This window comes from Ranitomeya imitator, chromosome 2 (assembly GCF_032444005.1).
Source record: "Ranitomeya imitator isolate aRanImi1 chromosome 2, aRanImi1.pri, whole genome shotgun sequence".
In the NCBI taxonomy this organism is placed as follows: domain Eukaryota; kingdom Metazoa; phylum Chordata; class Amphibia; order Anura; family Dendrobatidae; genus Ranitomeya; species Ranitomeya imitator.
In genome coordinates, this window is record NC_091283.1 from 827,573,317 (window position 1) to 827,591,112 (window position 17,796).

At 46.1% G+C, this 17,796-nt stretch overlaps 1 protein-coding gene across 1 annotated transcript in view; it reads left to right on the forward strand.

Annotated features, from left to right (window-relative positions):
* Window positions 1–16,696: 16,696 nt before the first annotated feature.
* The window catches only part of RRP12 (ribosomal RNA processing 12 homolog), a 57,705-nt gene continuing 56,605 nt past the window's right edge, over window positions 16,697–17,796 (forward strand). Inside the window, exon 1 of the mRNA XM_069754043.1 lies at window positions 16,697–16,919. Coding sequence (XP_069610144.1) covers window positions 16,781–16,919 — 139 coding nt within the window. The 5' untranslated portion in view covers window positions 16,697–16,780. The remainder of the gene's footprint in view (window positions 16,920–17,796) is intronic.

The following is a 17,796-nucleotide window of genomic DNA, read 5'->3' on the forward strand; positions in this document are numbered from 1 at the left end:
TGAGCCACCATACAGTACTAACCACTGAGCAGCCATACAGTGCTAACCACAGGGCCACCATACAATGCTAACCACGGAGCAACCATACCGTTCTAACTAATGAGCCGCCATACAGTGCTAACCACTGAGCTACCATAAAGTGCTAACCACTGAGCCGCCATACAGTGCTAACCACTGAGCCGCCATACAGTGCTAACCACTGAGCCACCATACAGTGCTAACTACTGAGCCGCCATACAGTGCTAACCACTGAGCCACCATACAGTGCTAACCACTGAGCCACCATAAAGTGCTAACTACTGAGCCGCCATACAGTGCTAACCACTGAGCCACCATACAGTGCTAACTAGGGTTGAGCGACCTTGACCTTTTTAGAGTCGAGCCGTGTTTCGCGAAACCCGACTATCTTAGAAGTCGAGTCGAGTGGAATCGGCCGATTATCGCGAAAAGTCGGGTATCGCCCGAAACACGAAACCCAATGCAAGTCAATGGGAGAGCATAGTCAGCAGTGAGTGGAGGCCAGGAAAACACCTAGAGTGCCCATTTTAATGGCAAAACCATCCATTCTTCTTAATGAAGCTTGTCAATCGTAATTTACCTTATAATAATTGGAAGGCATGTGAAATTGGGGGTCATTTGGCTAAAGTTGTGGGGGGTAGGGCTGGTTGAAGTAATTAGTGGGCCCAGTAAATCTGGACCACGTCACAGCAGTGGAGCAGGGAGAGGTAAGTATTTCAACTTTGCAAGTGCTGTGATCTTGAGCAAGCAGGGGGGGCCCACTCGTTGGCATTGGCACTGGCACAGGGCCCCTCAAAGTACAGGGGTGTGTTTGCACAGCGGGGGCGCCTCCCACCGGCAGCAACACTTTTGCGTACTATGAGAGGCCCTGTGCCAGTGACATCGCCAACTAGTATTCCTCCCTCCACCTGATGAAGGAACCTGCACTTTCATCTGCACCTTCCTGTTTGTCCCCGTGTAAGGTGGTATGGTATGCGGGAAGAGGAACCTGACTTTCAGCAGGGTCACAATCTTGCTGTGTAGCGTGCACGGGGAATTTTGCGTTATGGGTCAATGTACCAGCAGACTCATCTATCACTGGCTGGGCAATGGGCAGGATGAGGAGGAAACACAGATATAGGCCCAAAGAATAAAGTGGGCTAAATGCAGTTCAAAATTGGTAACACAGGACTAACCAGGGGGCATTGCAGTGGAGGACAACTGGAATGAGAGGCTGACACAGAGAGTAGGCCCAAATCAGTAAGTAGTCGAAATGCAGTTCATAATTGGCAACCGTAGTAAACAGGCGGCACAGCTTTGTTCAGTTGAGGAGAACAGCAAGGAGTGGCAGACACCGATAGTAGGCCCCAACCCAACTAGTAGGCCAAATGCAGTCTAACATTAACAACTACTTAACGAGAGCCTGAAAATGGAATTTCAGGACAGGAAACCAGGAGAACAGCAAGGAGTGGCAGACACCGATAGTAGGCCCCAAACCAACTAGTACGCCAAATGCAGTCTAACATTAACAACTACTTAACAAGAGCCTGAAAATGGAATTTCAGGACAGGAAACCAGGAGAACAGCAAGGAGTGGCAGACACCGATAGTAGGCCCCAAACCAACTAGTACGCCAAATGCAGTTGTTCCATTTAACTACAATTTAATGAGAGCCTGAAGATAGAAGTTCAGGAAAGGCAACCTGGAGAACACCTTGGAGTGGAACACACCATCTCTCTACACCCCATACCCAATTTGTAGGCCTAATGCAGTGTAGTTTTCAACAACTACTAAACGAGAGTCGGAAGATCGAAGCAATGTGGACGAAACCTGGGGAACACCTTGGAGTGGAACACACCATCTCTCTACACCCCATACCCAATTTGTAGGCCTAATGCAGCGTAGTTTCCAACAACTACTAAACGAGAGCATGAAGATCGAAGCAATGGCGATGAAACCTGGGGAACACCTTGGAGTGGAACACACAATCTCTCTACACCCCATACCCAATTTGTAGGCCTAATGCAGCGTAGTTTCCAACAACTACTAAACGAGAGCATGAAGATTGAAGCAATGGAGAGGAAACCTGGGGAACACCTTGGGGAGGCAGACACCGTTAGTAGGCCCTACCAAAGTTGTACACCCAATGCAGTTTTAAAATTCCTAGAGGCTGAAAACAAGACTATTGACGCTCAGCTTTTTTCAAAGGAACACAGCTGAATTGAGTGGCGCAGACAGACACAGGTAGTAGGACTCAAACCAAAAATGTGGCTCACTGCAGCAGAAAAAAGTTACAGGGGTACACAAGCTGCAGTGCTCTGGGCAGTGGAGGACAATTTCAATAGTGAACCGCAGACAGACTTTGTACGCCTACTATTAAAAAAAGGATGCTCTATGCAATTATAAATAGGTTCTAGGGGTACACGGGCAGCAGTGGTGTGGTCAGTGGAGGCCTAGTGGAAGGAGTGACCGCAGACAGGCATCGAAGGCCTAAAGTAATAACACATGGCTGTAGGCAATTTTAAATTGGTTCCAGGGGTACACGGGCAGCATTGGCCTGGTCAGTGTAGTAGTAGTAGAAAGAACGGACCGCAGACAGGCATCGAAGGCCTAAAATAAAAAAATTGGGCTGGCTGTAGGCAATTTTAAATTGGTTCCAGGGGTACACGGGCAGCAGTGGTGTGGTCAGTGGAGGCCTAGTGGAAGGAGTGACCGCAGACAGGCATCGAAGGCCTAAAATAAAAAAATTGGGCTGGCTGTAGGCAATTTTAAATTGGTTCCAGGGGTACACGGGCAGCAGTGGTGTGGTCAGTGGAGGCATATTGTAAGGAGTGACCGCAGACAGGCATCGAAGGCCTAAAATAATAACACATGGCTGTAGGCAATTTTAAATTGGTTCCAGGGGTACACGGGCAGCAGTGGCCTGGTCAGTGTAGTAGTAGTAGAAAGAACGGACCGCAGACAGGCATCGAAGGCCTAAAATAAAAAAATTGGGCTGGCTGTAGGCAATTTTAAATTGGTTCCAGGGGTACACGGGCAGCAGTGTTGTGGTCAGTGGAGGCATATTGTAAGGAGTGACCGCAGACAGGCATCGAAGGCCTAAAATAATAACACATGGCTGTAGGCAATTTTAAATTGGTTCCAGGGGTACACGGGCAGCAGTGGTGTGGTCAGTGGAGGCCTAGTGGAAGGAGTGACCGCAGACAGGCATCGACGGCCTAAAATAAAAAAATTGGGCTGGCTGTAGGCAATTTTAAATTGGTTCCAGGGGTACACGGGCAGCAGTGGTGTGGTCAGTGGAGGCCTAGTGGAAGGAGTGACCGCAGACAGGCATCGAAGGCCTAAAATAATAACACATGGCTGTAGGCAATTTTAAATTGGTTCCAGGGGTACACGGGCAGCAGTGGCCTGGTCAGTGTAGTAGTAGTAGAAAGAACGGACCGCAGACAGGCATCGAAGGCCTAAAATAAAAAAATTGGGCTGGCTGTAGGCAATTTTAAATTGGTTCCAGGGGTACACGGGCAGCAGTGGTGTGGTCAGTGGAGGCATATTGTAAGGAGTGACCGCAGACAGGCATCGAAGGCCTAAAATAATAACACATGGCTGTAGGCAATTTTAAATTGGTTCCAGGGGTACACGGGCAGCAGTGGTGTGGTCAGTGGAGGCCTAGTGGAAGGAGTGACCGCAGACAGGCATCGAAGGCCTAAAATAAAAAAATTGGGCTGGCTGTAGGCAATTTTAAATTGGTTCCAGGGGTACACGGGCAGCAGTGGTGTGGTCAGTGGAGGCCTAGTGGAAGGAGTGACCGCAGACAGGCATCGAAGGCCTAAAATAATAACACATGGCTGTAGGCAATTTTAAATTGGTTCCAGGGGTACACGGGCAGCAGTGGTGTGGTCAGTGGAGGCATATTGTGAGGAGTGACCGCAGACAGGCATCGAAGGCCTAAAATAATAACACATGGCTGTAGGCAATTTTAAATTGGTTCCAGGGGTACACGGGCAGCAGTGGTGTGGTCAGTGGAGGCCTAGTGGAAGGAGTGACCACAGACAGGCATCGAAGGCCTAAAATAATAACACATGGCTGTAGGCAATTTTAAATTGGTTACAGGGGTACACGGGCAGCAGTGGTGTGGTCAGTGGAGGCCTAGTGGAAGGAGTGACCACAGACAGGCATCGAAGGCCTAACATAACAAAAATGTCAATACAATGGTATTGTCAGTGGCAGGCATTGAAGGATGTCAGCGCATAGACTAAACATTGGTGGAGCTGTGAGATAATTTTGCAAGTGGTAGAGCACTGTTTGAGCTGGGGGGGGGGGGGAACTGTCTTGTGGCCGGCGGTACAGGCCCAGGGCCCCTCATATTACAACGGTGTGTCTGACGTTGGGTGCGCACCACCACCGCCAGAGACACTTTATTGTACTAGGAGGGACCCAGTGGCAGTGCCGTCAACCAAAAGCGGGCACACCCACCTCTTCAGATAAACAGCACTCTCACGGGTGCTGTCGCCAAGTGTCGATACCACGGCCCCGTGTGGGGAGTTTGGCCATTTCGTGAGGTGGAAACATGTCGTATGCTGGACAATCAGGTGCAGAAAATTACGAGATTGGAAAAGGCATTCAGAATAGTCCACAGGCAAGACCTTTTCATAGGAAAGCTAGGTGTCAGCTGGGCAAGGTGGGGCAAAAGATTTCGAAATCCAGTTGTGGTTCATTTTAATGAAGGTTAGATCATCTACATTTTGGGTAGCCAGACGAGTCCTTTTTTCTGTTAGTATTGAACCTGCAGCACTGAATACTCTTTCTGATAGGACACTAGCTGCCGGGCAAGCAAGCTCCTGCAATGCATATTCTGCCAATTCAGGCCAGGTGTCTAATTTTGATGCCCAGTAATCAAATGGGAATGACGGTTGAGGGAGAACATCGATAAGGGATGAAAAATAGTTTGTAACCATACTGGACAAATGTTGTCTCCTGTCACTTTGAATTGATGCTGCAGTACCTGTCCTGTCTGCGGTCATAGCAAAATCACTCCACAACCTGGTCAGAAAACCCCTCTGGCCAACGCCACTTCTGATTTCTGCCCCTCTAACTCCTCTGGTCTGCTGGCCCCTGCAGCTCGTGTGAGAACGATCACAGGCGCTGTGTGCAGGGAATGCCAGAAGCAAACGGTCAACAAGAGTTGATTGTTTGGTTGCTAATATTAGTTCCAAGTTCTCATGTGGCATAATATTTTGCAATTTGCCTTTATAGCGAGGATCAAGGAGGCAGGCCAACCAGTAATCGTCATCGTTCATCATTTTAGTTATGCGTGTGTCCCTTTTGAGGATACGTAAGGCATAATCCGCCATGTGGGCCAAAGTTCCAGTTCTCAAATCTGCGGTTGTGCTTGGTTGAGGGGCAGTTTCAGGCAAATCCACGTCACTTGTGTCCCTCCAAAAACCAGAACCCGGCCTTGCCGCGCCACCAATTTCCAGTGGCCCCGGAAAAGCTTCCTCATTAAAAATATAATCATCCCCATCATCCTCCTCGTCCTCCTCCTCCTCTTCGCCCGCTAACTCGTCCTGTACACTGCCCTGACCAGACAATGGCTGACTGTCATCAAGGCTTTCCTCTTCCTCAGCTGCAGACGCCTGATCCTTTATGTGCGTCAAACTTTGCATCAGCAGACGCATTAGGGGGATGCTCATGCTTATTATGGCGTTGTCTGCACTAACCAGCCGTGTGCATTCCTCAAAACACTGAAGGACTTGACACATGTCTTGAATCTTCGACCACTGCACACCTGACAACTCCATGTCTGCCATCCTACTGCCTGCCCGTGTATGTGTATCCTCCCACAAAAACATAACAGCCCGCCTCTGTTCGCACAGTCTCTGAAGCATGTGCAGTGTTGAGTTCCACCTTGTTGCAACGTCTATGATTAGGCGATGCTGGGGAAGGTTCAAAGAACGCTGATAGGTCTGCATACGGCTGGAGTGTACGGGCGAACGGCGGATATGTGAGCAAAGTCCACGCACTTTGAGGAGCAGGTCGGATAACCCCGGATAACTTTTCAGGAAGCACTGCACCACCAGGTTTAAGGTGTGAGCCAGGCAAGGAATGTGTTTCAGTTGGGAAAGGGAGATGGCAGCCATGAAATTCCTTCCGTTATCACTCACTACCTTGCCTGCCTCAAGATCTACAGTGCCCAGCCACGACTGCGTTTCTTTCTGCAAGAACTCGGACAGAACTTCCGCGGTGTGTCTGTTGTCGCCCAAACACTTCATAGCCAATACAGCCTGCTGACGTTTGCCAGTAGCTGCCCCATAATGGGAGACCTGGTGTGCAACAGTGGCAGCTGCGGATGGAGTGGTTGTGCGACTGCGGTCTGTGGACGAGCTCTCGCTTCTTCAGGAGGACGAAGAGGAGGAGGAGGGGGTGCGAACGGCTACAGCCAACTGTTTCCTAGACCGTGGGCTAGGCAGAACTGTCCCAAACTTGCTGTCCCCTGTGGACCCTGCATCCACCACATTCACCCAGTGTGCCGTGATGGACACGTAACGTCCCTGGCCATGCCTACTGGTCCATGCATCTGTAGTCAGGTGCACCTTTGTACTCACAGATTGCCTGAGTGCATGGACGATGCGCTCTTTAACATGCTGGTGGAGGGCTGGGATGGCTTTTCTGGAAAAAAGTGTCGAATGGGTAGCTCGTAGCGTGGTACAGCGTAGTCCATCAGGGCTTTGAAAGCTTCGCTTTCAACTAACCTGTAGGGCATCATCTCTAACGAGATTAGTCTAGCTATGTGGGCGTTCAAACCCTGTGTACGCGGATGCGAGGCTAAGTACTTCCTTTTTCTAACCATAGTCTCATGTAGGGTGAGCTGGACTGGAGAGATGGAGATCGTGGAACTAGCGGGGGTGCCGGTGGACATGGCAGACTGAGAGACGGTGGGAGATGGTATTGTTTCCGCCGGTGCCCTAGATGCAGTGCTTCCTACTACGAAACTGGTGATTCCCTGACCCTGACTGCTTTGGCCTGGCAAAGAAACCTGCACAGATACTGCAGGTGGTGCGGAAAATGGTGGCCCTACACTGCCGGAAGGGATGTTGCGTTGCTGACTAGCTTCATTGGCCGAGGGTGCTACAACCTTAAGGGACGTTTGGTAGTTAGTCCAGGCTTGCAAATGCATGGTGGTTAAATGTCTATGCATGCAACTTGTATTGAGACTTTTCAGATTCTGTCCTCTGCTTAAGGTAGTTGAACATTTTTGACAGATGACTTTGCGCTGATCAATTGGATGTTGTTTAAAAAAATGCCAGACTGCACTCTTTCTAGCATCGGATACCTTTTCAGGCATTGCAGACTGAGCTTTAACCGGATGGCCACGCTGTCCTCCAACAGGTTTTGGCTTTGCCACGCGTTTTGGGCAAGATACGGGCCCGGCAGATGGAACCTGTTGCGATGTTGATGCCTGCTGCGGCCCCTCCTCCTCCGCTTCTGAACTGCTGCCGCCTGCACCCTGTTCCCCCAATGGCTGCCAATCGGGGTCAAGAACTGGGTCATCTATTACCTCTTCTTGTAGCTCGTGTGCAACTTCGTCTGTGTCACCGTGTCGGTCGGTGGTATAGCGTTCGTGATGGGGCAACATAGTCTCATCAGGGTCTGATTCTTGATCATTACCCTGCGAGGGCAATGTTGTGGTCTGAGTCAAAGGACCAGCATAGTAGTCTGGCTGTGGCTGTGCATCAGTGCACTCCATGTCAGATTCAACTTGTAATGGGCATGGACTGTTAACTGCTTCACTTTCTAAGCCAGGGACGGTATGTGTAAAGAGCTCCATGGAGTAACCCGTTGTGTCGCCTGCTGCATTCTTCTCTGTTGTTGTTTTTGCTGAAGAGGACAAGGAAGCGACTTGTCCCTGACCGTGAACATCCACTAACGACGCGCTGCTTTGACATTTACCAGTTTCACGAGAGGAGGCAAAAGAGCTAGAGGCTGAGTCAGCAAGATAAGCCAAAACTTGCTCTTGCTGCTCCGGCTTTAAAAGTGGTTTTCCTACTCCCAGAAAAGGGAGCGTTCGAGGCCTTGTGTAGCCAGACGACGAACCTGGCTCCACAGCTCCAGACTTAGGTGCAATATTTTTTTCCCATGACCAGCTGATGCTCCACCACTACCACTACCCTCATTACCAGCTGACAATGAACGCCCCCGGCCACGACCTCTTCCACCAGACTTCCTCATTGTTTTAAAAACGTAACCAAACTAACGGTATTTGTTGCTGTCACACAACTTACACGGTGAGCTATAACTTCAGTATGATTTAGCTACCCCTTTACAGGTGAGTGAGACCACAACGAAAATCAGGCACAATGTTACACACTCTGTTGTTGGTGGAAACAAATGAGAGAGATGCCACACACGCAGGACTGTCACTGAAGCACAAATGTAAATATTAATCTCCCACTGATTTGATTTTTTTTTTTTTTTTCAGGGAGACTTTAGGAAAAAAAAAAAATAGAATAAAATGATTTTTTTCAGGAAGAATTTAGAAACCAAATAAAATAAAATGATTTTTTCAGGGAGAATTTAGAAAACAAATAAAACAAAAAAAGGCTTTCTATGGCCCACTGAGTGAGAGATGACGCACACAGGAGTCAGGAGTGGCACACAAGCCCAGAGGCCAATATTTATCTCCCACTGATTGATGTAGTGATTTTTTCAGGTAGATTTTGGAACCCAAATCAAGCTAAAAAAATAATAGGCTTTCTATGGCCCACAATTGGAGAGAGAGAGAGAGAGAGAGATTGCACACCCAGGAGTCAAGACTGGCACACAAGCAGAAAGGGCAATATTAATCTCCCACTGATTTGATTTTTTTTTTTTTTCAGGGAGACTTTAGGAAAAAAAAATAATAGAATAAAATGATTTTTTCAGGAAGAATTTAGAAACCAAATAAAATAAAATGATTTTTTCAGGGAGAATTTAGAAAACAAATAAAAGAAAAAATAGGCTTTCTATGGCCCACGGAGTGAGAGATGACGCACACAGGAGTCAGGAGTGGCACACAAGCCCAGAGGCCAATATTGTTCTCCCAATGATTGATGTAGTGATTTTTTAAGGTAGATTTTGGAACCCAAATCAAGCTAAAAAAATAATAGGCTTTCTATGGCCCACAATTGGAGAGAGAGAGAGAGATGGCACACCCAGGAGTCAAGACTGGCACACAAGCAGAAAGGGCAATATTAATCTCCCACTGATTTGATTTTTTTTTTTTTTTTTTCCAGGGAGACTTTAGAAAAAAAAAATAATAAAAAAAAAAAGATTTTTTTCAGGAAGAATTTAGAAACCAAATAAAATAAAAATGATTTTTTCAGGGAGAATTTATAAAACAAATAAAACAAAAAATAGGCTTTCTATGGCCCACTGAGTGAGAGATGACGCACACAGGAGTCAGGAGTGGCACACAAGCCCTGAGGCCAATATTTATCTCCCACTGATTGATTTATTGATTTTTTCAGGTAGAATTTAGAACCCAAATCAACCAAAAAAATAAATAGTCTTTCTATGGCCCACTATTTGTGAGAGAGATGGCACGCTCAGGACTGGCACACAAGCCCAGAGGCCAATATTAGTCTCCCACTTTTTTTTTTTGTTCCAGGGAAAATTTATAAACCCAATAAAAAAAATAATAAATAGGCTTTCTATGGCCCACTATCTGAGAGAGAGAGATGGCACGCTTAGGACTGGCACACAAGCCCAAAGGCCAATATTAATCTCCCTTTTTTTTTTCAGGGAGAATTTATAAAACCAAAAAAAAATAAATAAATAGGCTTTCTATGGCCCACTATTTGTGAGAGAGATGGCACGCTCAGGACTGGCACACAAGCCCAGAGGCCAATATTAATCTCCCACTTTTTTTTTTTTGTTCCAGGGAAAATTTATAAACCCAATAAAAAAAATAATAAATAGGCTTTCTATGGCCCACTATCTGAGAGAGAGAGATGGCACGCTTAGGACTGGCACACAAGCACAAAGGCCAATATTAATCTCCCACTGATTGATTTATTGATTTTTTCAGGTAGAATTTAGAACCCAAATCAAGCAAAAAAATAAATAGGCTTTCTATGGCCCACTGACTGAGAGATGGCACACACAGCAGTCAAGAGTGGCACACAAGCCCTGAGGCCAATATTTTTCTCCCACTGATTGATGTAGTGATTTTTTCAGGTAGATTTTATAACCCAATTCAAGCAAAAAAATAAATAGGCTTTCTATGGCCCACTGAGTGAGAGATGACACAGACAGGGATGGCACTCTAGCAGAAATGTCAATCTTAATCTCCCACAAAAAAAAAAAAACAGGGAGTGTCCTTCAATTACTATCTCCCTGCAGTAATCTCAGCCAGGTATGGCAGGCAGCAATAAGGAGTGGACTGATGCACAAATTAAATAAAAAGTGTGGACAAACCAAAAAGATAGCTGTGCAGAAAGGAAGGAACAAGAGGATTTGTGCTTTGAAAAAAGCAGTTGGTTTGCACAGCGGCGTACACACAGCAATGCAGCTATCAGGGAGCCTTCTAGGGCAGCCCAATGAGCTACAGCGCTGAGGGGGAAAAAAAAAAATGTAGCTTCCACTGTCCCTGCACACCGAAGGTGGTGTTGGGCAGTGGAAATCGCTACAGCACAAGCGGTTTGGTGGTTAATGGACCCTGCCTAACGCTATCCCTGCTTCTGACGAAGCGGCAGCAACCTCTCCCTAAGCTCAGATCAGCAGCAGTAACATGGCGGTCGGCGGGAACTCCCCTTTATAGCCCCTGTGACGCCGCAGACAGCAAGCCAATCACTGCAATGCCCTTCTCTAAGATGGTGGGGACCAGGACCTATGTCATCACGCTGCCCACACTCTGCGTTTACCTTCATTGGCTGAGAAATGGCGCTTTTCGCGTCATTGAAACGCGACTTTGGCGCGAAAGTCGCGTACCGCATGGCCAACCCCGCACAGGGGTCGGATCGGGTTTCATGAAACCCGACTTTGCCAAAAGTCGGCGACTTTTGAAAATGAACGACCCGTTTCGCTCAACCCTAGTGCTAACCACTGAGCCACCATACAGTGCTAACTACTGAGCCGCCATACAGTGCTAACTACTGAGCGACCGTACAGTGCTGACCACTGAGCCGCCATAAAGTGCTAACTACTAAGCCGCCATACAGTGCTAACAACTGAGCCGACATACAGTGCTAACCACTGAGCCACCATACAGTGCTAACCACTGAGCGACCTTACAGTGCTAACCACTGAGCCACCATACAGTGCTAACCACTGAGCCGACATACAGTGCTAACCACTGACCCACCATACAGTGCTAACCACTGAGCCGCCATAAAGTGCTAACTACTAAGCCGCCATACAGTGCTAACCACTGAGCCGACATACAGTGCTAACCACTGAGCCACCATACAGTGCTAACCACTGAGCCGACATACAGTGCTAACCACTGAGCGACCTTACAGTGCTAACCACAGAGCCACCATACAGTGTTAAGCACTGAGCCGCCATGCAAAGCTAACCACTGAGTCACCGTTCAGTGTTAACTACTGAGTCGCCATACAGTGCTAACCACTGAGCCACCGTTCAGTGTTAACTACTGAGCCGCCATACAGTGCTAATCACTGAGCGACCGTACAGTGCTAACCACTGAGCGACCTTACAGTGCTAACCACAGAGCCACCATACAGTGTTAAGCACTGAGCCGCCATGCAAAGCTAACCACTGAGTCACCGTTCAGTGTTAACTACTGAGCCGCCATACAGTGCTAACCACTGAGCCACCGTTCAGTGTTAACTACTGAGCCGCCATACAGTGCTAACCACTGAGCCGACATACAGTGCTAACCACTGAGCGACCTTACAGTGCTAACCACAGAGCCACCATACAGTGTTAAGCACTGAGCCGCCATGCAAAGCTAACCACTGAGTCACCGTTCAGTGTTAACTACTGAGCCGCCATATAGTGCTAACCACTGAGCCACCGTTCAGTGTTAACTACTGAGCCGCCATACAGTGCTAACCACTGAGCCGACATACAGTGCTAACCACTGAGCGACCTTACAGTGCTAACCACAGAGCCACCATACAGTGTTAAGCACTGAGCCGCCATGCAAAGCTAACCACTGTGTCACCGTTCAGTGTTAACTACTGAGCCGCCATACAGTGCTAACCACTGAGCCGACATACAGTGCTAACCACTGAGCGACCTTACAGTGCTAACCACAGAGCCACCATACAGTGTTAAGCACTGAGCCGCCATGCAAAGCTAACCACTGAGTCACCGTTCAGTGTTAACTACTGAGTCGCCATACAGTGCAAACCACTGAGCCACCGTTCAGTGTTAACTACTGAGCCGCCATACAGTGCTAATCACTGAGCGACCGTACAGTGCTAACCACTGAGCGACCTTACAGTTCTAACCACAGAGCCACCATACAGTGTTAAGCACTGAGCCGCCATGCAAAGCTAACCACTGAGTCACCGTTCAGTGTTAACTACTGAGCCGCCATACAGTGCTAACCACTGAGCCACCGTTCAGTGTTAACTACTGAGCCGCCATACAGTGCTAACCACTGAGCCGACATACAGTGCTAACCACTGAGCGACCTTACAGTGCTAACCACAGAGCCACCATACAGTGTTAAGCACTGAGCCGCCATGCAAAGCTAACCACTGAGTCACCGTTCAGTGTTAACTACTGAGCCGCCATACAGTGCTAACCACTGAGCCGACATACAGTGCTAACCACTGAGCGACCTTACAGTGCTAACCACAGAGCCACCATACAGTGTTAAGCACTGAGCCGCCATGCAAAGCTAACCACTGAGTCACCGTTCAGTGTTAACTACTGAGCCGCCATACAGTGCTAACCACAGAGCCACCATACAGTGCTAACCACAGAGCCACCATACAGTGCTAACCACAGAGCCACCATACAGTGCTAACCACAGAGCCACTGTACCGTTTTAACCACTGAGCTGCGCATTTTTTTAACTTTTTTTTTGCATTGTTTTATTTTTTGGGGGATTGAGGATTACATGTGTGATTTTTCTACCGTACATGTTTAATAAAGTCAGTTTTATTTACCAAAAATGCTTCATAAAGGCCATTGCATTTTTTTTCCATACATTTTTCATTGCTTTCTACGTGTGAATAAAAACCACTGCGAAAACGCTGGCAGAATTGACGCGATGCCGATTTAAAAAAAAACACAGTTTCTAATTCAGTCAGGAAAAAATAGATAAGAGCGTGCAGGAGATTCCTGAGATCTCAGAGATTTTGCTGGAATTGTAAAAAGCAGCTTTTAATTTGCATAAAAAAATGTAGCAAAACCCCCCCCCCCCCCGATGGGCGTGAAAATCGCCTTATTTTATGCCATCGCGATAGCCGCGTTTGTAAGGGTTTGTTTTTTTGCAGGATGAGTTGTAGTTTTGAATGACTCCATTCATTTTACCATTGAACATTGATTTTTGGGGGTTTTATTTTTCCGTCATTCCTTGGACCATAACAATTACCCGGCAGCGTAATTTCTCCAGATCACCACAAGGGCGGCGATAACAAACTTGTACATTTTTTTTATTTACTTAAATAGCGGAAAAATAGTTTAGAAATTTGTTAAATAAAAAATGAGGGATTGCATCTCCATTTTCTGAGACCGGTGGTGCTTTCATTCTTCCGGGGACGGGGCTTGTTTTCGCAGGATGAGCTGTAGTTTGTATTGATACAATTGAACATTGTGATAACTGTTTATTGCATTTTTTTGTGTGTGAAGTTTAGCAACTGAAAACTAAAATTCTGGCACTTTAGGTTGTTTTTTTTTTTTTTGCTTTATGGCTTTTGTGGTTTAATTTTTTTCACCACTTACATAAAAATAAAAAAAAGTGACATGTTTGGTATCTGCGTACTCGTACTGACCTTGTCCCCCAGTCCCTATATTATTATTATTTATTATTATAGCGCCATTTATTCCATGGCGCTTTACATGTGAGGAGGGGTATACATAATAACAGGTACAAGACACAAGGTATGAAGATACTATTGTTTCCCACTTCAAAAATGGATACGAGCAGAAAGAAAAAAGCAGAAAGCTGCGTGAATAGCGAGGTCAGGCTCTTTAATTCCTCGGTGTTTGCTTTCTGGAGTCTTTGCTTTTCCTCCCATGAATAGAATGTACACAACTATAAATCCCTCTGCTATTACACCAGAATGGTCCGTCGCCAGCGATGGTTACATTAAAAACTTATAAAAGTCATGTTAACTATTACGATACATTGAATAAACAAAAGAAAATAAATATAACGTTCTTGGCAAGACAAACTGTAACTTTAACCCCACCTTCGCCCCCAAATGACGCATGTCAGATCTTAGAATGAAAGCGGAATCTGTTTTAAGTTTTATTTATTAAAGTAACTTTACTTGTGTCAACATTAAGATTGGTTACAATTGTACAGTGTTTGAAAAAAATGTGCATTTTTTCTATATTAATATTATTAAAAAAAAATCCTCTCTGCTCTCAGGAATGAAGATGGATGTCTGTTGTGCAGGTTACCGGCCACCTCTGCGGTTTTTGCAGCAGTGGCCGAGCATGCTCAGCGTTTGCAGGCTTTATTCAATAGAGCACGGTACGCAGCGACCTAATTCTGGAACAACGCTTGAAAATAGCAAAACTGTGGAAAGAGGTTTTACCATCTCTTCGCACATTATTCTAAAGTAAGAGTGTAAAACTGACCTTCTTGCTTTTTTATTGATTTTTTTCCCATATAGTAGCATTCTCTATGACCATGATCACACGGTCAGTATTTGGTCAGTATTTCACATCAGTATTTGTAGCCAAAACTAGAAGTGGGTGATAAATGCAGAAGTGGTGCAGATGTTTCTATTATACTTTTCCTCTATTTGTTCCACTCCTGGTTTTGGCTACAAATACTGATGTAAAATACTGATCAAATACTGAACGTGTGAACGTGGGCTAAGTGTCATTTTTTTGCAGATGGCTGTTCGCGCCATTATTTATTTTTTATTTTTGTCATTCCTAGACCTCCATTATACCAAAATTAATGAATTGAAGGGGTTGTCCCATTATCTTGTTGAGCGGCTCACTGCTCCCCAGCCTCCTGCATTGTTTAACACCCGGCCCAAATTGTGTGATCCCCGTTGTTGCCATGGAAGAACCGCAGGGGTACCAAAGCTGGCAGAAACGGTAGCTAACAGTGCGCTCCAGTGATCCCCGCCAGCTTCAGGGTAGTGCTTACAAGCTCAATAGAAAAGACTGTCTGGCCACCGCTGATAGGCGGCAGAGGTGGTCGGTAACCTAGACAATAACCAGTTCACATTAAAAATCCATCCATTCTTGAGAACCGTGATGATTTATAATGACAAATATAGATTTTCACAAACACTTTGCAATTTTAATCATAAAGTAACATGGGAACAACCCTTTATTGTAAGGGCGCAATCAGACGTCCATGCCAATTGGTCCAAGATCGGATGGCAAGGCACTGACTGGTCACCCGTCTCCCAACCCGAGCGTGACAGCCGATCTCTGACCAATTTTCACCGCCATATCTTTCCTTTCTCTGCGCAATTTTTGTTGCAATTTTGGCATTCTGTCGTCTTAAGAAAAATCATGGAATTCCAAGATCTATGAATTATATGACTTGTAATATTAAAATTCCACAACTTAAAAAAAAAAAAAAAAAAACTGCTGCTGTTAGGCCAAAAGATATATTTGCACGCAGCTATTTTATTTAATTTTTTTCAGAAAAAAAAAATGTTTTTTTTTTTTTTAGTGGAACGTAATATGGAAAGCAATACACAAGCTACATTTTTTCAGGCGACGTCTTCAAGGGATAGGGAGCTTTTCAGGCAAGTTTTTCATAAACATTTAACAGAAAAAAAAAAGGTCTGAAAAAAAAAATGCAGGTATAAAATGTGTGAAAAAATACCGCTAGAAATGATTGGGGAAAATACATGAAATTGATGCAATTTTTTTGTGCCCGAAAACCCTGGCAAAAGAATAGTGTAGAAAGGCTCTGTGCACACTGAGTGTTTTTACTGTGCAAATGGAGCTTTTTGGAGCAGAAACTCAAAAACTGCTCAATTTCTGCTCTAAAAAGTCTCCATGCACATGGCGCCCGAGCAGAGACTCAATGTTTTGGAGGAATTTTGAGATTTGATGAGTTTCAGCCCAGTTTCTGTTCCAGAATTTCATTTAAAAAAAATCTCAATGTGAACGCAGCCTCGGTTCACATTCAATCGGTGTTTTTGTGTTTGTTTGTTTTTTAAAGTGGATCTGTAAAATCAAAACACACAAAAAGTTTTTTTTACCATTTCTGTGAACTTGGATTTTTTTTTTTCCCCACTTGTATTACATGATATGGTAAAGTGAACGGTATAATTTAAAATTAAATTGCAAAAAAAAAAAGAAATAAGCCTTCGCAAGGCTATTTGGATGGAAAAATAAAGCAATGAGTGCAAAAAAAAAACACTTGGGGGGGAAAAAGTGCAAAAAATAAATAAAATTACAATTGACCCCCCCAACCTGTCTCTCCACTGCCGGGGTCCTTGTAGAATCTCTCTGGATGTCTCCCCCCTGCAGTACCGCACTGACCACCAGAGGGCAGTGCGCTGTAATCTGCTCAGCCGGAAGCGGCTGCACCATAGAGCGCTGTGCTCGCTGCTGGGGGCGGAAGTGACCGGCGTGTGTTGGAGGCCGCACGTGGATTCAGCGTGGAACCGCAGTCACCACGGATCATGGGGAAGTCGGGGAAACTCCGCTCCGGGACCGCCGGGAAAGTGAAGCGCTGGAAGAAGGGACACAGCAGCGACTCCAACCCTCAGGCCAAGCGGCACCGGGAGGCGGCGAGGAGCAGGTTCTTCAGCCGACCCTCAGGTGAGGCGACCAGCTAGAGCACTGGGGCCGCTCTCATCAGCTGACTTAAAGGGATCCTTAAAGGGATTTACCAGAACTCTTCCCTGGTTGTAATTTTCCCTGGATCTCTGCTTGCTGTCAGTGACTGGACACACGCAGTGCTCTCTTCTCAGCTGATGCACACCTGTCCTGCTGATTATAAGGCTCTCCGGTGTGTGCTGGGGGGTCTCTGACTCCGGACCACCCCGGGGTCACTGTGATGCTGATCCTGTGCTCTGTTATTCTCTCCAATGGGCGATGTGTACTTCTATATTTCCATGTTAAAGGGGTTGTCTGCCCCTGACAATAACTTTAATAAGGGTTGACAACCCCTTTAAGGAATATGATTCCCCCCCCTTGATGCAGCCGTGTCACGGCGGGACGGGTCGTAGTTTGTAATTTTATCATATAAAATACTCTAAAACGGCGAAAAAGCCCAACTGAGTAAAAATAATGAAGTCCCAGCGTGTGGGTTCTCCCTGAGTTCAGCGTCAGGATTTAGGTTTTTTTTTTATTGGCACCATTTTGGGTGCATTGGGTTTTTTTTATTTATTTTTTTCCTTGACAAAGGGCATCTTTAAATAAGTGAGGATCATCCCAGTACAGACTTATTTTAAAGGCATAATTAGAAAAGTAGGGAGTATCACCAGATGAGAACACCTTTATTATAAGTAGCAAAAGTAAGACCTGGACAACAAGTAATAAAAACCACCAGGTTATCAATATGTCCTGCTTATATAGCGCCATTAATTCTATAGACACCATCATCACTGTCCCCATTGGGGCTCGCAATCTAAATTCCCAATCGGTATGTCTCAGGAGTGTGGGAGGAAACCGGAGAACCCGCACAAACACGGGG